Source organism: Bicyclus anynana, chromosome 11 (assembly GCF_947172395.1).
Source record: "Bicyclus anynana chromosome 11, ilBicAnyn1.1, whole genome shotgun sequence".
In the NCBI taxonomy this organism is placed as follows: Eukaryota; Metazoa; Arthropoda; class Insecta; order Lepidoptera; family Nymphalidae; genus Bicyclus; species Bicyclus anynana.
The window spans coordinates 11,220,971-11,245,423 of NC_069093.1; the positions used below are offsets into that span (position 1 = coordinate 11,220,971).

General features: G+C 35.3%; 1 protein-coding gene across 5 annotated transcripts in view; it reads right to left on the reverse strand.

Annotated features, from left to right (window-relative positions):
* LOC112049067 (cytohesin-1) overlaps window positions 1–24,453 on the reverse strand; it is an 82,516-nt gene that overhangs the window by 56,588 nt on the left and 1,475 nt on the right. Inside the window, exons 1-2 of one of the 5 annotated variants that reach the window (XM_052884342.1) lie at window positions 21,304–21,442; window positions 18,986–19,260 (exon numbers count right to left, since the gene is read on the reverse strand). The exons of 1 other annotated variant lie outside the window; for it this stretch is intronic. In XM_052884342.1, coding sequence (XP_052740302.1) covers window positions 18,986–19,198 — 213 coding nt within the window. In that variant the 5' untranslated portion in view covers window positions 19,199–19,260; window positions 21,304–21,442. Of the gene's footprint in view, window positions 1–18,985; window positions 19,347–19,431; window positions 19,854–21,303; window positions 21,443–24,453 lie in introns of those variants that run through there. 3 more of the 5 variants (XM_052884344.1, XM_052884346.1, XM_052884343.1) reach the window with 3 other exon arrangements.

Genomic DNA, 24,453 nt, shown 5'->3' on the forward strand with positions numbered 1-24,453 from the left:
AAAAACAAGTCTATTGACATAAAGCATATGCGAGAACACTTGTGTCACGGTTGGATATTCTACTTTCCACATACCAGAGTGTGTTTTGTGTTAAAAAGGACTGTTGAGTATAAAAATAATTTAAATAATGACAAAATGATATATGGGTGGGACACCGCTGCATCTTACGACGCTCGTGTAAAGAAAATGATGGGTAATTACGAGGTCTGACATATTCTCGTTCACGAATGTAGACATGTAGTACTCGTAACAAGACATAATTTAATATTTTGAAATACCCCCATTGTGTCATGAATATAGTTAGAAATAATGTACCAATTACACAAGGAGGGTAATGTTTTTCGAGCGTATGTTTGTGTGTATGTGGGTATGTGTGTATGTATGTCCATTTTTTTGGCACGCCCTACAGCCCAAACGGCTGGACGGATTTTGACTTATAATGTGTCATTGAGTTCGTCAGAATTGTGATAGGGCTATATAAATTTTCAAAATGGCACCCGTAAATAAAAAAAGGTGGGGGGTGGGTAAGTTTTTTACCTTATCCTAACACTAGCTGACGCCGCGCGGTTTCACCCGCGTGGTTCCCGTTCCCGTAGGAATATAGGAATAATATATACCCTATAGCCTTCCTCGATAAATGGGCTATCTAACACTGAAAGAATTTTTCAAATCGGACCAGTGGTTCCTGAGATTAGCGCGTTCAATCAAACAAACAAACAAACAAACTCTTCAGCTTTATAATATTAGTATAGATATTGTTAGCAACTCAGAGTCAGAACTTTATAGAGATATTGTGATACTTGTTTTTCTCTTTTCAATTCATTACGCCCGACTGCTTAAGTCGGGTTTTTTGTTTTTATAATAATATTTTTTTTGATAAATAATGTGACCGAATTTTATGTATTTTACAGTTTTATAATGTAAACATTTGTTGATGTGCAATTTTTAATTCTCTCAATGTCACCCCCTATGACATGATGCTCCGGTTTCGTAATGAAACGTACGTAGAGTATTTTGTCGGACCTGGGTGATGTTGTCGCATGGGTTCGTCGACTTTTCGCGGATGATAGCAAAATAAATAAATCATTATATAGTATCCAAATCGTTTAATACATTTTAAGTGTTACGATGCCACAAACAAAACGCAAAGACACACAGCGGTCGAACTTATAACACCACATTTTCGCGTCGAGGGTTAAAGAGGGTACTATAATGGCCTCAAAACAAACGCCTAGGGATGGATCGCATGAGGCAAACGATGTTACGTCTCTGGCTTTTAAAGTACCTATAACGAAGCCTTTGGGAGAACCGCAAAGGTCCACTTCACGCCGCTTGATCACCCATTTGAAATAAGCTGTGACATTTACTAAATTGCTCACTTAAAAATGTCAAACGGAACGTTTAAAATACTGCTTGCTTTCTTAGAAATCGGTAGTAAATTTTTCCGCATGGCAATCTTTTTACGTTCGAAAACAACATAGTGGAGTTTATTTATTGATCTTTGTAAAGGTAAACTATAGGAAGTTTTTCAATTATTTTCCATATTAAATCTCTTTCGATTACAAACCTATTGCATCAATACATATAAATAACATTGAAGAGACAATGTGATTTAAAATAACTGTGCTGTATGAATGCTTATAATTAATTATTTACACCGGGCCGGGCTAATCTTTGGAACTGTTAAACGGATTTAAATAGGACTTTCACTGGAAGATAGAGGAGACTGATGAGCGACGTACAGGTTTTTTATCCCGGATAACGTCACAGGCGTCCGCCAGTACAATATAAAATATTATAGTTTACTGTATGTAATATAGGTTAAGAGAACACCAGAGATTCTAATATTGTTCCCAAGATTTGATCCTCACAAACCAACAGGTCAAATATTAAATGAAGGTACCCCCGATGTCACCGCTGAGATCCCAGAGCCTAAAGATTCTAATAATGGCGGTGAATGACGTTCATATTAAAGTAAACAAAGGAGATCATTCATTTTGGGCCCTTTTTGAAAGTGCCGGCCAACGAAAAAAAACAGCACGAATCGTTAGAACTAGTCATTTGGAGTAATAGTTAATATGGCATGAAAGTTGTAGGAGGGCTCTGAACCAAGTTATACAGGTTCGACGATTCGTTATTTCCATACATTTTCTCAATTTTCAAAAGTGCCCGCCAAGAAAAAAAACTGGTACGTATCGTTAGAACTGTCCATTTGGAGCAATAGTTACTACGGCTCAAATGTTGTAGGACTGCACTGAACCAAGTTATACAGGTTCGATGACTCGTCACTTCTATACATTTTACTGAGTTTTTTAAGTGCCCGCAAACAAAATAAATCATACATATCGTTATAACTAGCCATTTGCAGCAATCTTTACTATGGCATAAACATTGTAGTATAGCTTTGTGTCGAGTTATACAGTTTCGACGATTCGTCCAATCCATTTATTTTATTGATTTTTTAAAGTACCGTTTAACAAAAATATGGTACTTATGGTTAAAACTGCCCATTTGGAGTAATAGTTAGTATGGCACAAATGTTGCAAGATTGTTCTGAACCAAGTTATACAGGTTCGATGTCTCGTCACTTCAATGTATTTGATGGAGTTTTGTAAGTTACAAAGTAAATGCTATTTATCGTTATAACTAGCCATTTTCAGTGATAGTTACTATGGCATAAACGTTGTAGTATAGAACCGAATCAAGTTGTACTGTTTAGATGATTCGTCAGATCCATATATTTTACTGATTTTTTAAAGTACCGTTCACCTAAAATATGTCATTATTAAATAGTCATTAAATAGTCATTAGGAGCAATAGTTATTAACACGTTGCACACGCTTCAAAAAAAATTCTAGTACTGAAACAAGTTATATAATTTTCATTCATTGATTTCAAGCAATAATATAAAACATAGAAATAGGTAATGATTCTAAGCATTTGCACAAATTCAACATTATGGTGCAAATGTAACTAAAAATTGTGTTATTGTGCATTGAGAGAAATAAAAAAGTTCTTCAAGTAATGGTAATTTCGGTTTAAAAGCTTGAATAACATAACAAATACACGCACAACGGCGAATCTATTATTTATCATTATTACCTATTTATTGTTCCCCATTATATTCAGATATCAACAAAAACATAAGTGACGAATCATCGAACGCAAATAACTTGGATCAGAGCAATCATACAATGTTTCTGTCATACCTACCAACTAACTGTATTGCTTAAATCGATAAAATGCATAGAAATTAAGAATCATTGAACTTGTATAACATGGCTCAGAGCAGGCCTACAACGGTTGTTGTACTATACTAACTATTACTCCCCATTCCTATTACAGCCAGTTCTAATGATACGTACCATTTTAATGGTTGGCACTTAAAAATGAAGAAAATGTATGGATATTACAAATAGTCACACCTGTATAACTTAGATCAGAGCATTTATACAACGTGTCTGCCATAGTAACTGTCAAAGTATGTCTAAATGATCAGTTAAAATGATACCTGTAAGAATTTTATTGGCAGGCACATTAAACCTGTATAACTTGGTTTAGAGCAACCCTACAACATTGGTGTTATACTAACTATTGCCACAAATGACCAGTTAAAACGATACCTATCATTAATATTGTCGGTGGGCACTTACAAAACTCAATAAAATGCATATAAGTGACGAGATATCGAACCTTTATAACTTGGTTCAGACCAAACCTACAGCATTCGTGACATACTAAATATTACTCCAAATGGGCAGTTCTAACGATAAGTGCAGTGATAAGTGCATATTTTTGTAAAACGGCACTTTGAAAATCAATAAAACATATGGATTTGACGAATCATCGAAACTGCATAACTGGACACAGAGCTATACTAAAATGTTTATGCCATAATAACTATTGCTGTAAATGCTAGTTACAACGATAAGTATTATTTATATTGTAGGTGGTCACTTACAAAACTCAAAAAATATGTATAGAAGTGACGAGTCATTGAACCTGTATAACTTGATTCAGAGCAATCTTACAACATCTGTGCCATACTAACTATTGTTCCAAATGGGCAGTTCTAACGATACGTATCAGTTTTTTTTCTTAGCGGGCACTTTTGAAAATTAACAAAATGTATGGAAATAACGAATCGTCGAACCTGTATAACTTGGTTCAGAACCACCTGACAACTTTTATGCCATATTAACTATTGCTCCAAATAGCTAATTCTAACGAGTCGTGCCATTTTGTTTTGTTGGCCGGCACTTTCAAAAAGAGCCCAAAAATGTATGGAGCGTGAATGATCTCCTTTAATAAAGCCTCTAAGGCACGGCTCACTGAAATGCAATGCAATCTAACTCGTTTGACGAGTCGCTGACCGTGCTCTACGTTCGCAAACCCCCTTTCCCCGACAAGGTCAAAGCACCCCTCAGACTCCGATATACACACTATACAGCCGGGTCCGGTATAAGCACTTGGCTAAGGCATCGGACACACTCGTCACGTTAACGCACGCGTTAGATCGTGCGTCCAACATGAAATCATTTTATATCTGGGAACCTCGAACAATTCACGTCTAGCATTCATCCTGAAATAACACACAGGCAGGTACAATCTGTTAGAGTTTAGACAGTTGAATTTGGTTTACATTGTATAAAGTGTACAGAAAATAAAGGAGTATCAATGCAGAAACATCAAACATCACACTTATATTATATAGGCGAAAGTTTGTGTGTATATATGATACGCCGCCGCTGCTGAATGTACTGCTGATGTGATGTGTGTAGGCTGTGGAATGGAGATAGAATATACCCTGGATTAAATACATAAGCGGAACATTACATTCCAGAAAAAACATGGCTTCTGCGGGATTTGTGAAAAACAGAATTTCACGACTCGCGGGCTTATTATATTATCATCTGTGAGAATTGTTGCTAAGAAAATTAAGTGTCTGTATTGCAAAGGAGGACGCAAACTAAAACGCAACCGTTAGCGCATTGATGTGTCCGAAGCTTTAAAATCGACGTAGACGAAGGAAAGCCGCAGACTTATATATACCTAGGTATCAAACCGTATATACACCGACGAAAAGTCCCCCAGTCATAACAAATTACTAAGGTTTCTGCTCAGTTATTTGTAAGTATCAACAGCTACCAACAAACTACGCGGAACTTTATACTGTACATATTTTAATATTGCATACCCGATAAGATATTTAAAACGGAACAGTTATCACAGCTTTGAATGACTCAGCATAGTGGGTAATTTCCGAGTATTTTAAATAGTTGTTTTTTTAACTTTTCACTGTTTCTGAGGACCGATATGCGGGTTTTTTCGACGAGCAATTTTATCGAACAATAACAAGTATTATATTATATTATATCATATTCCTAACTACTTACAAAATATACTCGTAAAAACAAAAACATATTTTATTTCCCTGTAGATAACCTACTAAATGAATTACTATTATAGATAGAATATTGTATATACTAAATGAATTATAATGTTTGGCTGCTTTAAGAAAAATACCTACCTAAAAACGTAAATATGTAGTCTTTTAGGCGACAGATTGTATGACCGTGACGTTGTCGTTGGCAACAATTTAGATCATAAAAATAAATCGCTTTTCGCATTGTATGAAACTGAGAGTTATGCTTCGAAAAAAAAGAGAAATGTTAACTCGATATACGGGCAAATGAACCTTGGCCATAAGCCCAAACGCACTCCATAAAAAGACTTGGCAAAGTTTCTTAAATATTATTGGCAAAAGTCCTAAACATACAAACGCAAAACTTTATGATAAATACAGGTACAGATGAAATTACCCTACAAATTGTTTATTATTAACTTTCGACCGCGTGGTATGAGCTCACTCGTCTGATAGGCGAAGTAAAGTCGTCTAGCTAACGATATCCACTGGACAGATTTTTAGAGATTTTCCTGGAGCTAGGAGATATGTTTACGAACCGATTATATACTACTACATAAAATTTACTAGCATATTCACTGTACTCGGGTAACGTCCACGAAGTGAAAGACAATAAATTAAATCTCGCGTGCATTCTGGACAAAACACAAAAACAATATGTAAATGTACCAAATAAAAATAATTTGCGCCTTTTAATCGCACAAGCAGAATTTAAATTTAGAGCATACAACAAAGTAGGAGAGGTATGTGTAAGTTAGAACTTCCTTCATTTAATTCCCAAAGCCACCACGGCCCGAACCCATCTTCCTACCGTGTGTTTAGGGTGACAAACTTTCAGCCAATAAATTGAGGAAGATCTGGTCATCACAGGCGCTTAGTCCACAAGCTCACAAACATGTTCACTTCCAATCGTTATCAGTTCTGACATCCGCGTGGCGCGACTGTTTCATACAACGTTCATAAACACTGTAAAACTTTTGTTTATAACGCCCGTCAAAACGCGCGACAAATCATTCGTCTCTCTTACGAATAGTTTGACAACAAATAACTTGACAATCTGCATCACTGGTTTTGTAGCCTTCCTTACAATAATATATTTGTTTTAGAAAGACAGAGGTGCAGAGAGAATTCGCCTAGACCTTGAGCTTCAATACGTCTCTTGGTTTTCGGATTGAAAATGATATATCAGTTTGAATTTTTAAGCCCGCGCAGATATTTTTCGAAAATAAGTACCTAAATAATATTTTTTTATAATACATTCTGTATTGAATTTTTAAATTGTAATTATGAGCACTATTTATATTTTAATTTTAATCGTAGTACCTAGTGTTTTATAGAAATAACAATGACTAAAATTCACATTCGTTTTAAACAATTATAAAATCCCACACACAATTTAAAAACAAAAGTGAACCAAAAAAATGTATGAATAACACAGCTTTAGGTACGCTTTTTTCGCTAGTCGCTTTCAGTTTTTCTCCTATTTCAAAACTCATGCAAAATTCCCACAGTTATAAAAGGCAAGGTAAATTAAAAAAGCGAAAACTTGTTAGCTTATTGGTTGTTGTTGGCATTTGGGGAAATTGAAATGCGTTGGTTTAACGTTAATTGAAACTTCATTTTTCATAAGCACTCTATTTCGTAGTATGTACTCGACGAATATTTTAATTTCGTCTAATAAAGCGCCCTACAAACGATCGAATATGTATGACAAATAAGCTTGTCAGACTTGACTTTTTCATGAAGGAATGTTTGATAAGCGCTTAAAGAAAGCCGCACATTATCAATGTTTGACAAACACGTTTGATATGACAAAATGTTTGAACGTTTCCAAGAAGTTTAAATCTCAATTGAAGCAGGCTTAAGGCTTACTTGGAAGTACTACATGACCTCAGACGGTTTTTACGCGGCATCGTATCGGAACGCAAAAGCGCTTGGCTATACGTCTTTGCCAGTAGGATAGTAACTCTCCCTATAACTTGCTTAAAGACCTTGGCCTCTCTAGAAGTGCAGCTAGTTCTATATTAGAACGAGTATCCAAAGCTGCTCTAATAGGATCTTACCAAATTTGGATAGGCAGGCAGAACAACACGAGCAGAGAAGGGGAGTGTTTATCGATCGTCAAAGAATTCCTTAACCCTACATCCAGTAGTCACAAGTCCTGGACATTGCTCGGTGTTTTTCTCTCTACCACGCGATGGACCCGGCAGCTGCACGGTGAATCCATGGAATGCTAAGATATTCGTCTCTCTAGCCACGGCCGATGCCGAACACCAGATCAGACATGAGTCAATTTAGAAAATATAAAATCCTAACTGACCCAAACTGGTAATCGAACCCAAGATCTGTGTTGAGAACCACAAACACTACCAGCTGCGTCAATAAACAAATAGTCACAAACTAAAGAAAATAAAACAGTTCGCAACATGACAAGTCTAAGTATTTGCTAAAATACTCTCTTGGTTGATGGCACATTAAGCTCAATATATTCCAGTGGTGTCTTCTTCAGTAAAGAGTTAAAAGATATAAAATCCTAACTGACCCAAACTGGGAATCGTACCCAAGATCTGTGTTGAGAACAACAAACACTACCAGCTGCGTCAGTAAGAACCGTACCATGAAAAAGGCTAGGCTAAAACGACAGTCACGTCTACAAATTAGCACGAACACCAATTAGGATACAACCTAAATAAATAGCAAAGGTAGTATTTGCACGGCGGTGATAAACACGCGTCAACCTTGCCTGCAAACATGCTAGCTACTATGTTGATTATTTGTATTAGAATTCACGTATTACGAGTACAAGTACGAGTAGGTACACTCGTGATACTCGTGCTGTATTAGAATTATTCAATACTAGCGGATGCCCGCGACTTCGTCTTCGTGAAACCCTACCCCTATACTTCCACCCAACACCTACCCTAGCATACGCCTACCATACTCCTATCCTACCTCTAACCTACTGCTATCCTATCCCTATCCTTCTCCTTACCTCTACACTACCCCTACCCGTATCGTACCGTCTCCTAGTTCTAATCTTCGGCAGAATGACTATTAAGAGAAGAAAGAATAGAGCAGAAGTTTGGCGCATATTTTATTATACAAATATTATTCGTCGAAATAACTACGAGTAATATGAGCCACTGAACACAAGATTTTCTCCAAGGTTACAAGGTTACAGGGCAGGTCGACTTGTCAGTAGGTAATCACCGCACTAAGGTATAACTACTATTCTGTGATGATGTTCATATTTTGAATTCACCTCTATCTCTCTCTATTTAAGGCGTTACTATAGATAGAGACGAATTCGAAGATTATACTGTCGAGTAATACTAGCCACCCACCATCCGATAAACTTGATAACGGCTTGACATCCGATAAAACTGATCGTATATTGGTCGCCATCAATTTTATCGGGAGTCAAGTAGTTACAGGCATGTAGGCTTATTGGATGGTAGGTGGCCAGCACAATAAAACATCGTTACAGAATAGTGCTACAGTACTTGCATCTGCAGTGCGTAAAGAATTCACAAACGTATACGCTAAAGAGACGTTATTAAAATGGTTAACTTTGAATTCTAAACGCCACATGTCCACACACATTTCCAAGTTAAGCTATATTTGTACAAAGAATTACTGGTAAATAAACATAACAAGTAGTCACAAACTAAAGAAAATAAAACAGTTCGCAACATGACAAGTCTAAGCCTTTTGTGTTTGCTAAAATACTCTCTTAGTTGATGGCACATTAAGCTCAGTATATTCCAGTGGTGTCTTATTCAGTAAAGAGTTTATTCTGAAAAACAGAATATAAAATGCGCCTTAAATGTTTATTATCCAACGTTTTAGCCAATGTGCCTTCAGTGCTAAGTGAATGAACCGCCCGTAAGGTTGAAACTTTGGCACCGTTACACAACACTTTCTATCAATAGCCTGAAAATTTTTCCCTTGCCAATCGCAATGCGGATACCGTAATTCTTTTTCTCGTTACAACAAGGCCGGCAGCTATGCTAATTCTGCGTAACTGTCGTATTAGGTTTTATGTTCAACGTGACAATAAAATGCAAATTAGCACAATACAGATAAATTGTGTAGTCTCTGAACCTTTTGTCTGCTTTGCCTTGATCCAGTGATTAGCCTTTGCGGCTACGGATCACAAAGTCACCAGGTTCAAGTTGTAGAAGCTTGGAGTTCGGAAGTTGATAGTGCTGCACCCAGTCATCGATCGATCGATCCCAGTCAATAGCATTAATAATAATTATTATATTTTGATAAAATATAATAATTATTATATTTTATCAAAATATAATAATTATTCTGGAAGAGATCGCTACTAAGCGATAAGGCCGCCTTTTGTATTCTACTTTTTCTTGTGTTTCTGTTTTGCTTGTTTTCTTTTATTTTTGTGGTGTACAAATAAAGTGTATTAAATAAATATTAAATAAAATAAATGTCGTTCGAACAGAAACCCTAACTAAGCACGCCAACCCGTATTATAGACTGGTGAGTATAAGCTCCAGGATCCCTCTCCTATAGAAAGAGCTATATTTTCGTCCTGCAGTGGGCTAATAAAAATTGGATCGATATCAAACATGATGTCTACCAAAATATGACGCATACTAGCAACATATTAAAAGCTGTTCACATTTATCTCAGAAAGTATTTCTCACTACAATCCGTGTACCTAATGGAAAATAAACGTATCTGCAAAATAATAATTTTATACGTATTGCATTTACAGTATGGAAGTAAAAATATAAACCATCTATGTGAATTACCAAAAAAAGTATAAGCGCGTCCATATCTATACTAAAGATAGAATTCAACCCCAAAAACAATTAAAAAACTGTAGACGGGAAAGAAACTATGTAATTTATTTCGAAATCAATCAGTCCAACATTGCCGCGAGACACAAATTACGTAAAAACACTGATACTATTCCATCTATTTTAGTAGTAAATTGAGTTTTACCAAAAAAACGAAACTCGACATTGACTACTAATATAACGTAAGCTCTACCAAAAATAAAATGCATCCAAAATTACACAACGAAACAGAACAAAAACTGCAGCACTGTAGGAATTCATTTAAACAGATCCTTGTGAACTCATCGAAAAGAGAGATTCGTTTTTCCCGTGCATAAAAAAGGCTGTTTGAACTGGAAGTTTTGCATCTCATTTCCAAATGAAAAAAGTCCATTTTGACTAGGGCTGGCATTTACAGAATTTAAATGACAGGTGTGATTTTTTTAATGGGGATGATGACTAGGTTTGAATATATTGATTGTTTATGATACATTCGGGTAAATAAGGTCAATGTTAACTAATTTATACATAAAAAGCAAAGTTTGACTGGATATTTATATGCAAAATAAGATTATAAAATTTCAAAATCTACTAAAAATATTTTTAATCGTAATTAGATGAAAATTCATACAGTTTTAGCTTCCTTACATTAAATGTGACATTTTTTAATATATGAACTATAAACATAAACGCAGAAATAACAAAGATATTATCAAATCTAAATCTAAGTTTGTACCATTTGGTATGGGGCGTTTTACAGGGATCCGCGGCAGCGCCGCAAATCTGGCCAAATATTAAATCAAATATTAAATCCCTGTACCTCCGAAAGTTATGATCGCAGATACCCTGTTACTTTTACAAAATTGCTTTACTATTAGCGTACTCTTAATTTGTATACAATTTACAAAACTGTTATCATCCCTATTTCTAGATATTGTTAATGTATTTTATAATGTATTTCCAATATCAACCAATGTACGAGATAATACATTAGATTTATGACTATGGTTTGAATTAATTGCAAATTTTTAAAAATACGAAAATATGCCCTAAATTATACGATACGTTAGTAATATTGATGGAATACATATAATACTAATACTGAAGTAAATATGCCCTAAATTACAACATAATATTATTTTTTTTTTTCAATCCATCAATTGATTGAAAAGTATCCACATTTTTAAATTGTAATTTAATTAATTTGCAGATCTACTGGTGGTCAAGCTGTTAGATACGTGCTACCAATCAACCATACTATAATAGATACAATAATATAATTCTTTGACCCTTGACGCAAAAAGAGGGGTGTTATAAGTTTGACGTGTCTGTCTGTCAGTCTGTCTGTTTCACTATAGCTGGTGAAGCAATATTTCAATTTAGTTTTTTTTTATTTTTATTAAAGGTGACTTATGTGCGAGTGTTCTTAGACATGTTTGATGAATATCGGTTGAGCCGTTTAATAAATGTGGGGGCTGAAAGTGAGGTAGAATAACCAAATGTCTGCAAATATATAATGTACGACAACTGACAACCCTATATATTTGTCACAACATACATGCTATATATCGGTCGGCAACACAAAGTAGACCACGTTTGAATTTTTGAAGCAAATTCAAAGCAAACTGCTACAAAGGGAAGTGACGTATAGCTAGGTCATGCATGAACGACTTGTTTATATGAAAGAGCGTTTTTCATTATAAATCGATATACAGTGTACCAAGCTTTTATGTATTGCATTGGGTGGACTTACATGCGTACTTGATTATATTTCTAACACAATAAAATGAAAAAGGATAAGTAAATATATCCACATTTTATTATGCATGTACATATAGCATAATGGCCACGGTATGTTTCTCTTGCATTACTTAGTTTAGAATAAATTAATTTTATAAGTAACTAGCTGACGTCCCGCGGTTTCACAAGCGTAGTTCCAGTTCCTGAAATACGGGGATAAGATCACAGAGACATTCACAAATAACGTGGCTTTTCTAGTGGGAAGAAAATTAAAAAAAAAAGTTTAATTATTGTTAGATCCAGAGATCTCTACAACACCACAAACTTCAGCTCTTTATGACGATAAAAACATGATAATAAAATTAATTTCAAATTTTGTTTATTTCCCTCATAATGAAAATTAGAAATTATTATCACAATAACAAAAAACCCCGATATCTTTGGTTTGACCTATCAGATTATCGGATAGTCAAAAAAAGAAGCTCACACACGTAAAATTTTTGTGTCGGGAGGTAAAAATGTTGTTCTGTATTTAACTTAAAAGCGGTTCGTTTTTATAGTAAACTTGTTGTACCTAACTAGATACCTACTAACTAAATTTCAACAGTGAGACCACTAAGGGTTCATTTACACGAGCAGCAACTGCTAGTCGACTGCCGTTGACTGCAGTCGAGACGTCGCCGACTGCAGTCATTGGTGGTTTTTGACGACTTCTGTGGCGCAGAGGTATGCGCGGTGGATTTACAAGACGGAGGTCCTGGGTTCGATTCCCGGCTGGGCCGATTGAGATTTTCTTAATTGGTCCAAGTCTGGATGGTGGGATGCTTCAGCCGTGGCTAGTTACCACCCTACCGGCAAAGACGTACCGCCAAGCTATTTAGCGTTCCGGTACGATGTCGTGTAGAAACCAATAAGGGGTGTGGATTATCATCCTCCTCCTAACAAGTTAGCCCGCTTCCATCTTAGACTGCATCATCACTTACCACCAGGTGAGATTGTAGTCAAGGGCTAACTTGTAAAGAATAAAAAAAAAATTGGTAGCAGTTGCTGCTCGTGTAAATGAACACTAATATGTCATTGACTAGAACAACGCAATAGGGAGTTTTTTAAATTGTATATAAATTAAGAGTATGCTAATAGTAAAGCAATTTTGTAAAAGGAACAGGAATCTGCGATCATTACTTTGGAAGCTACAGGGATTTAAAGGGTCAGATTTGCGGCGCTGCCGCGGATCCCTGAAAAACGCCCCATACAAAATGGCACGAACTAATGACGTCGTAGACAATGTAATGATCGTTAGATTTGTATGTGCGTTCAAACAAAATTAATAATATCTTTGTTATTTGTGCCTCCTGTATTAAAAAATGACACATTTAATGTAAGGAAGATAAAAAACTTAATAGATAAAAGACTTAATAGATTTTGAAATTTTATAATCTCATTTATTTTGCAAATATCCAGACAATCTTTGCTTTTTATGTATAAATTAGTTAACATTGACCTTATGTACCCGAATGTATTATAAAAATCAATATATTCAAACCTAGTCATCATACCCATTTGTGCCTCTTTCCAACGAACAAATAAATGTTACGAGTACGAGTATGTACCTAGGCATAATATTTCTTCACTAGAAATAAGTGTGAATAAAATTTTAAGGAGGTACGCTATGTAGGGAAAACCCGTTCGTTTCGATTTTCCCCTCCATCTACTAATGGTTTCTAAGTAAAATAAATAGTGCATTCAATATTATCAGGAGCTTTGACAATTAACTCATCTATAAATAAAATAATAAAGTGCTTAAAAAAGAAGTTTTTAATAGTGTTTTCTATATCTTAGTGTTTTGTATATTTTGTATGTAACATTGTTAAAATTTAAAAAAGGAGAAATAAATAAATAAGAGAAATAAAAAGTGCTGTTAAAAATATATAGTATGTATTTTAAAAGCCATAAACCACATAATTATACCACAGTTATTATAGGAACTACGGAGCCCCTTCCATTAATGAATAGTTTGAAAAATCTTTACAATTAAACTGTAAATTCCAACATTTTTTTTTAATTTAAAAAGCGTTCCATTTGAAAATAAATAATAAACACACACTACCTATACACACATTCATTAAATTGTTCATTTACAAAAGACGCGCGCTCATAATATTTTTACGGCCAACAAGGTAGCATAAAAACCCATGTAATAAAACCAACATTCCCCTAATTAAGGCACATAACAGACCAATAAACAAAATTTTCGTTTTTCGTGCGCGTATGTTTTAGGTACACAGAACATACAAAAAACCCTTACTCGTATCCTTGTTTCCCGTTATCTTTAATTTTGATCCTCATTAAACGATTAGAAATAATATGAGCCATAGATAAGTTTAATGTTATTAATTAAAATTCAAGTCCCCTTTTGTTTAATAAAAGAATATGGAAAAGGAAGTTAAAGTTATGCATCGTAGACGCCCTGCCCTGTCTTATCAATTAAAGGTTAAATTAAGGTTTAAAAAACTATATGTATACATATAGCAAAGTCAGCCGTATCAATGATACGAGGCCCCTGGACTATAGGGAAATACGTGGGAAAGCAAAAAATTTGTAAAATGTTGGTAATCCATAATTTCTCGTTTTTTCCCTGGTTTTCCCTAGTTAAGCGTGCGCCTATAAGTAAGAAATATCCTACATAGGTTAAGTCATTATTATATATATTTTAAGCGGGCATTTTTGTTTAATTTGTGAGAAATCTTTACCCTTCATTCGGGCCCCCAACATTTTTTTATAAAGGCCCTGCAAGGTAAGCTACGCATCTACAAAGTTATATTGTTATCATCAAAAACATTAGATAACCACAGATATTTATAGATTAGTTACCGCATGTAATTAATACAAAACAATTACGTTTAAACCATTAACGAAGTACGTTGTAAAACCGAATGACGCGTGAGTCACAATAACGTACTGTGACCGCGGTCATTGCTAATGCCTGATACTTTTTTTTTTTTATTCTTTACAAGTTAGCCCTTGAGACTACAATCTCACCTGATGGTAAGTGATGATGCAGTCTAAGATGGAAGCGGACTAACTTGTTAGGAGGAGGTTGAAAATCCACACCCCTTTTGGTTTCTACACGGCATCGTACCGGAACGCTAAATCGCCTGGCGGTACGTCTTTGCCGGTAGGGTGGTAACTAGCCACGGCCGAAGCCGTGCTTAATCTGCCCAGCCGGGGATCGAACCCAGGACCTCCGTTTTGTAAATCCACCGCGCATACCACTGCGCCACGGAGGCCGTCAAAAACTTTCCATGCCGAAGGTATGCAAGCGCCATCCGAACGGCAAACCGAAACAATACGTACCTGGTACATACCTAACGTTCCATTGTAACGTCTGTGTGCCATGCTACTGAAATACGTGACTCGCTCAAATAATGTGGCGAACTTGTTTTTACAATACTACCTTCGCATGACTAAACTTATATGCAGGGTTATGATAAAATCTGACTTTAAATCCACCACTTTCTATCATTCAGAACTTTAGACAAGTTATTGAATTGATGTGTTGGTCTATATTGATCCAATCAAACAAACAAGTCTAAGGCTCTCGTTTTTGAATAAAATAAGGAAATGTTTCAGCTTACGTATAAAATATTGCATATAACAGTGCGAAATTTTTTGCAAATAAATTGCTTTTTTTATTCTTCAAGAATTTACTAAAAAGCAGAATATTAAAGTACTTAATCAATAAATCAAGTTAATCTATAATCAAATGATTAAGGTGTCCATTACATTCGCACCTTCCCTTGGATGAAAACAATTGCCTATGAGAGGGTGACATCTGTCACAATTAGTCTTATTTACTCTTAAAGAATTTATTTAAGAAACAGCCAAGTAATCAACATAAAGTATAAAATACATTAAGCGCAAGATCGGACAAGACAACGATATCAGCAGTCATGTAAATAAATGTTATGGACCTCGTTTTAATGTTTGCTTTTAATCCTGAGACTGTTAATAATATCCAAACTGGTCTCTTAGCTTCCTTAAACTCAATTGCCAGTCATTCACACGAGGGTTTGATGTTCTATCCCTAACACGCCCGCTGCCAAAAGATTTTGATATCTATCATTAAGAAATTAAAACTCATTTTAATTATATGTTCTCCGTCGCATTGTTAGAACTCATCGTACATATGGATACAGAGGCGCGACGTATATTGTTTAAAGTTCCACCATGCGCACATTATTTAGGACAAGCTTACATTCTTCGAATAAACATTTCATATGTATAGAGCATAGGCTCTCAACATGTGCGATAACGACCCCTTGTGGGCGATTGAGATTTTCAGGAGGCAATAGACTCAGTAGGCCTAAGATGTGATATTTTGATAAAAGAGAAGGATACACATCGACTAATAGCAGCGTAATATAATAGATAAATAAATATCGCTTTCTCTTTTATTGCGTTTGCACGAACGATGGAGCGATATTTCACTTCGCCGATATTTGTCGACAAAGTCTTTCCCTCTTCACGATGTTTGTCGTTGACGAATGTTAGGTCTACAGGACAAAGTCGAGGGCACTAAGATGATACAGAAGAGAAATAGGCAGAATAGAATGTTATAGTCCAAAAAGAAAACTCCCAAAATATTTCTATTATGTGTGAAAATTCATTCATGACAAATTACACTAAATCTATATCTACATTAAATTGATGTGTTGGTCTATATTGATCCAATCAAACAAACAAGTCTAAGGCTCTCGTTTTTGAATAAAATAAGGAAATGTTTCAGCTTACGTATAAAATATTGCATATAACAGTGCGAAATTTTTTGCAAATAAATTGCTTTTTTTATTCTTCAAGAATTTACTAAAAAGCAGAATATTAAAGTACTTAATCAATAAATCAAGTTAATCTATAATCAAATGATTAAGGTGTCCATTACATTCGCACCTTCCCTTGGATGAAAACAATTGCCTATGAGAGGGTGACATCTGTCACAATTAGTCTTATTTACTCTTAAAGAATTTATTTAAGAAACAGCCAAGTAATCAACATAAAGTATAAAATACATTAAGCGCAAGATCGGACAAGACAACGATATCAGCAGTCATGTAAATAAATGTTATGGACCTCGTTTTAATGTTTGCTTTTAATCCTGAGACTGTTAATAATATCCAAACTGGTCTCTTAGCTTCCTTAAACTCAATTGCCAGTCATTCACACGAGGGTTTGATGTTCTATCCCTAACACGCCCGCTGCCAAAAGATTTTGATATCTATCATTAAGAAATTAAAACTCATTTTAATTATATGTTCTCCGTCGCATTGTTAGAACTCATCGTACATATGGATACAGAGGCGCGACGTATATTGTTTAAAGTTCCACCATGCGCACATTATTTAGGACAAGCTTACATTCTTCGAATAAACATTTCATATGTATAGAGCATAGGCTCTCAACATGTGCGATAACGACCCCTTGTGGGCGATTGAGATTTTCAGGAGGCAATAGACTCAGTAGGCCTAAGATGTGATATTTTGATAAAAGAGAAGGATACACATCGACTAATAGCAGCGTAATATAATAGATAAATAAATATCGCTTTCTCTTTTATTGCGTTTGCACGAACGATGGAGCGATATTTCACTTCGCCGATATTTGTCGACAAAGTCTTTCCCTCTTCACGATGTTTGTCGTTGACGAATGTTAGGTCTACAGGACAAAGTCGAGGGCACTAAGATGATACAGAAGAGAAATAGGCAGAATAGAATGTTATAGTCCAAAAAGAAAACTCCCAAAATATTTCTATTATGTGTGAAAATTCATTCATGACAAATTACACTAAATCTATATCTACATTAAATTGGATTATATTTATAAAAATTTAAATTTTTTAACAACATTTTTAATACCAAAGATAATGGGAGCTCAGAAGATGCAGAAACAATCTCGAAGGGTTGGACAAAAGAAAGTTGAGAACCTATGGTATAGATAGACTATAGATTATAGAATATAATGATGTCACACTTCGCCATGTTTTATAATATGTCTTTGTTCTAACATTCCATTATACACATAATCTCACAATAAAACAAACTCGGTACGACAATGACCGTGATTTGCATACAAACACAGGGCATTCTGATCTCACCTATGCTGTATAAATAAGTCCTGACGCACTCAAGTTCAACGTAAAACCCGATTCGTTTGACCTTGAAAATGAAAATAAGCAGTATAGAATAAAATCCTTTGGAATGTGAGTGAAAAGTGTTTAAAACAGAATTTGCGAATATAAAATTTGAGACAAATCATTTTGTATTATATTATTTTCCTGGAAATAGACGTTTCGAGATGTTTTGCAAAGTCACCTAGATGTATGGAAAGAATTATATCATTGTGATTTACTATCATGTTCTTATTTTAGAAAACATAGCAAGGTTTAAAGTATTTATTAGACACTATCAGATTGTATCGATGTTATCATATAGATAGCAGGTGTATAGTTGATGACTAATCTAGAAATAGATTCTAAATATAAAAGATAATATAGGTAACAAAAACATTCCTATCGCCCAATATTTTGTAAATTGACACAGTCATTAAGTAATTTGTTGAGATACACTAGATAGTACAAATATAAATTATACGAAGGTGTTAATTAAATAAGACCCTCCTATGGAGAGGAGCGTGTTATTACTAAACTTTATTTAAACAGAGTACCCTCATATAAATTTCACACAGCCCGCATGTTGTGAATGTAAATACGAAACAATCATATTGGCCGTGGACATTCAATAAGTTTCAATCAAAGCTAATTTATGACGTGACACTGTAATAAAGGTAAAGCTAAAAGTCGTCGAATCCTGTGTTTGTGTATAATAGCTACAGTTTCATACGCAGACTCAAAAAGCGTGATCGATCCAGCGCATTTGGACAACTGCCAAAAAAGTGTAGTCTCCAGTGGATTATGCATTCCCAAATGCCTTTCACTGGTAGATAGTGAGATTGTAATACAGACCAGTCTGGTGACGGTGGTGAGATCCCAGGCCGATCTGGTCTTGCCGCGCGACTGGGCGCCGTCCTTCCGTCTGCCCAACGAGCCGTAACCCGCCGGTACGGTGGCGGGCTCCTCGCGCTTACGCCGGCCGCCCCGTCTCAGAGACGAGAACCAATTAGACACGGAACCGCGGCGCTCCTCCTCGCTGGCCACAGGCACGGCCTTGATGAACATAACTACTAATACCGTCGCACCACGCACATCACAAACTCACACAATTCTCACCGAAAACACACCTGTAAGCCGCTAATATTGAGTAAGGCAATGCAAAACAAGTGAAAACTGAATGACTACTCGACAACAATTGATCAGTGATTGCAGACGCCTACGTCATACGTGGCCAAAATATAGGTGAAGCTATACTGGTTGGGCTGTGCAGAAAAAGCGGTCGGTAGCGGATGACACACCTGGTCGTAATCGTCGTCATAGGCGGCGCGGGCGCAGCGCATCAGCACCGGCCAGCACAGCGCGCCGCACAACAGCCGCACGTGCAAACACATCGCGCGCCATACACTTCCCACTAAGGAACGCACTCGACTGAAACTCGAAAGTGAAGAGGCGCGAACGCCACCGTTTGGCACCGCGTCAACTGTACGCTTATCTGTCTACGCGCTCGCGTTTGCGACAATCACCTCTTCCTACTTACTCGAGCTATTATCGCTGCCTGCTGTCAATTCGATTTTAGTAAAGTTTGTTTACATCGATAAAATTGTATCCGAAAATCGCGTAATAGATTCACGATGATATTTCACGGATTCTTATTGATATAAATAATGTAAGAAAATGTATTTATTCTATTTCAAACACGATTAAATTTTATCGTTTTTCAATAATAAGCGATTTATCACAAAAAAGTACTTTCAAAGTAGATTTAATTTTATTTGTAGTACAGAGGGTCTAAACTTCAAATTAGTATATTCTTATGAAAACAACCTTATTTAAAATATTTTAACGTTTAAAGGATTTATAGGATTTTACCCCTTATTAAACAACCAAACTTCATTAAACATTATAATTCAAGTCCTATGCGTCAATACAAGTATTCGTTAATGAATTTTACATCATCAATACATTTCGATCTACCTACAGTAATACATAAAATAATGTGAAGTTTCATTTTTATAAATCATCGTTTTGCATGGAAATTGGACATTGGCACTTGTTATCAAAACTGTGAGCAACGGTCCGGAAGTCACAGAGGATGTATGGTTGATAACGCCGACGTTTTGCGACCATTGTCCATTTAGTGCAACTCCACAGAATAACAATAAATCTGGGAAATCCACAAGTAAAATCAGGCACAAAATAAAAATAACATCCCATGAAAACCAAGCGTATGGAGATAAACGAAGTGACTCACATAAAGACATAAAGAGCTAATAATAAAATTATTATGAAATATTTAATATGTATAATGAATATTAAACATAATTTGAAGTCCACTAGTTAGATAAAGGGTATTGTCATAATGTCAACAATATCACAATTAAGTAAACAACGCTAATGAGTCATGGTAGTTTATTAGTAAAGCTATTAGCAAACCTAAAATGTCGCAATTCTTAAGTTCAAATTAATAATGATACGCGAACAGCGTATAATTGTCACGTATTATCACGCTTAATTAAAGACAAAACCCACTTCAGTTTAAAAATCCAGGAAAATGACAAAATTATACCTTGACTAATCAATTAAGTTTAATGAAGTAATTATGTAATTACTAACAACAATGAAATTGACAAAATATTGGTAGCAATTAGTTGTTGATGATAAATTAAAATTGTAGTAATCGAATTCTTAGAAATTCGAAACGGAAGAAAAGACCTCGTGCAATAAATCCCAAAGGCTAAAAGACTTGGCTACATCATAAGTAAACAACATTGCAGCCAAAGAACCTATTCCTAGATCAAACAATGTTTGTTACGCTGAAAGTGTACTACGTAGGCACGGCTATTCACGAAGGTTAACCGGTATCGAAAGCTACACAATTTATTTCAATTCCAATGAAACAACAAACGTTTTCAGTTAACTCAATAACATATACATGCGAAATGAGTCATGCAATGACAGAAGACATGAATAAGAATCGACGTGAACCACAAATTGAATTCTCAAACCTATAGCTCCACCTAAATTTAGCTTAAATCTTGGTACAAATTGAACTAAACGCAAATGACGAGATAGTCATAGCAATTCCCACTTATCGCGTCTTATCACTTGGCAAACTTTAAACAGATCGATCACAGAAAAACACAATTCTTAATTAATTAATTAAGCCTTACATTAAATTAAACACTTCACGTCGCAATTATATTTTCGTTTCGTTTAAATGCCGCGAGTTTTAGCTGATCGAATCCGACGAGGGACAAACACGACTCTCTCGTTCCGCGGTCAGACAGTTACTGGCTTGGCCTGAACCACATACCTCTCTTTCTATCGTAGTAAGCTAAAAGCATTGACGGCTTACGTCAGTGTGCACCGCAATCTTTGAATGAAAGGGCCCAAAGGATCTGCTGATTTACGACAATCCATAAAGGACTTTTCGTCCCTTTCAAGGGCGCTCGAGGTTATTGACTAGAATAACATACTTGTAAAGGGAAAATGTGGTTTACCGTGTTCTTAGAAACCGTTTCGAATCTAACTTTGTAAGTTATATTTTTTATATTCGCATTAGTATTAATATATACAACCCGTTATGTATTAACACCTCTGCGGATGATGTTTGATTTCTAATTTGATTGGCACGCTCAGTTTCCAATTTTCATTATTTAATTATGATTTTTTTAATAAGTTTGATGTGAAACCTGAAACCTGTTCCACTGTAGGCAATTTTAATTTAATAGTTTGTTGAATCTCTATTACTTAAAGATTAAACATTTTATTAAGATTAGATCTCTAAAATAATTGTTTTTTTCTATGGAATGAGTCAATTTATTACTATGGATGCCTTGCAAATCACCCGGTACCTAAATATTTCCCATAAGGCACACTCTGTGATTAGTAAAATGTTCATATGAATGCTACAGTAGAAGAAGAAAGATACTTAGATTCATCTTTTTTATTTAGATCCCGATACCGTAATAATATAGAGACAAATTATTGTTACTCCCTAAAACTGGCAACTATCTGCCAGTAAAAGTTCCATCAAAATTAGTCCTGTAATCAATGTTATTTCATTGATAAGACGGTTAAAATTAATGTAGGTAATAATCAATGTTATTTCATTGATTAGACGGTTAAAATTTAAAAACATTTAAATATATTTTGAAATAAGTGCGACAAGTGAGCTGTGATAGCTCTTTGGATATGACCTCTGCCTTTGATACCGGCGGGTGTAGGTTCGAATCCTATCAGGGGCATGCACCAACTTTTTAGTTGTGTGCATTTTAGGAAATTAAATATCACGCGTCTCAAACGGCAAAGAATAATATCGTGAGGAAACCGGCATAACAGATAATTTTCTTAATTCTCTGCGTGTGTGAAGTCGGCCAATCCGTATTGGGCCAGCGTGGTGGTATTGGCACATTCTGAGAAGGAGACTCGAGATCAGCAGTGAGCCGAATAAGGGTTGATAATGACTGACTGAATACTTTTTTACATGCATTCAGTAAAAAACAGTTTATTTAAAATTACAAACATGAAGGAATAAAAAGAGTATTAATATTATGGCTAGGCACACTAAAGCTAAAAAAAGGTCTTATAGCTTTGAGCAAACATACCTACAATCTTTGTACTACAATGCACTTGTTGGTGAGTCAGTGACATAATTAGAACCACATTTGAACATTAATTGCATTCATGTATGACCTTAAAGATACTGATTGATCACATTAAAAGAATGTTATGTCAACATCAGTGAAAAGTATGATCATAGATACAATATCTGCAGATTGAGTGTAAACGAATGGTTGGATTGTAATGAGAATTTATTTCTGAGAATTTTATTTACCTCAGATTCATCATCACAAATTAAGGCTTCTGTGACATACAAAGGAGATTACGGATGATGACAGTTTTTGCAATTCTATATATAAATTAGGAGTATGCTAATAGTAAAGCAATTTTGTAAAAGTAGCAGGATATCTTATTGTTATCGATCGTTACTTTTGGAGCTACAGGGATTTAAAGGGTGAGATTTGTGGCACTGCCACAGATCCCTGAAAAACGCCCCATACAAAATGATGACGTCGTGACAACAAACTTACAAATATCTTTGTTATTTGTGCATTTATGTTTATAAATCATAATATTATATAATTGGAAAATGACATGTAAGGAAACTAAAACTGTATGAATTTTCATCTGACTACGATAAAAAATTTAAATAGATTTTAAAATTTTATAACCTTGTTTATTTTGCAAACATCCAGACAATCTTTGCTTTTTACGTATAAATTACTTAACATTAGTTAGTTAAAATTAGTTAAAAAAAATTAATACATTCAAACCTAGTCATCATCCCCATTGAGATGGCCTTGGGTAAGTACCACTACATGTCTTAACTATACTCACAACAGCCAATCACAAGGCCAAGTGCAGAAACAGCCCAGAAGGAAGAAGAAGAATATGTTTTAACTATATGCATAAGACTTAGAGAGACAACATTTCACACAAGACAAAGATAATCACCATTAACTCATGGGGACACTCGTTTTTTTACATTTCATTTATAGAGGATTTTAAAAAATGCCCATAATAAAATGTGAAAATAATCCCATCAACTGCATTTCAGACTAACACAATCATCTATTCTTCTACCAAGTTCATAATCAAAAATAATGGTAATTCTACAATGCTCACAAGGAAAGCCGGGCAACATAACACAAGTTCAGGATTTGTAAGTAACAGAAAAAACAAGTGGATCAGGTCTTATTGGGTCTTAGTGAGTATTAGCTTCAAGCTTCAATCACTACTATAACTATACATGTACTTATTTCACAACTGTTGGTTCTACTGTAAGGTTGCTAATTGTAGGTGGTAATTGATGCATGGTATATCTCTGTAGGGTATAGTTATTTATTGGTTTTATTTTTAATAGCAATATGTCCAACACCATCAGTAGTGCTAACATGCCACGTGGAGAAATAGACGAAGTTGTCCCAACATAATGAAGAGAGCTCTTTCATACCGATACTGCTATCAGTATTGGTATGGTTGTCTCATCATTGGTTAAAATTTTCTCTGTATTTCTCATCTCAGGATCATCCTGTTGGTCACATGTTACCACTACTGAGGATGGTTTGTGCAGACTCTGTCTAGAGGCAGAGGAAACACCTATGCACATCTTTTGCAATTGCCCAGCTCTAATACATAAACACAACCTCCACTTAGGGCATTACACAGTACACAAGCTTGTTGACCTTTAACTATCCATTTTTAACACCAGACACAAAAACAAGGGGTGTTATAAGTTACACATCACCCTAACCCCA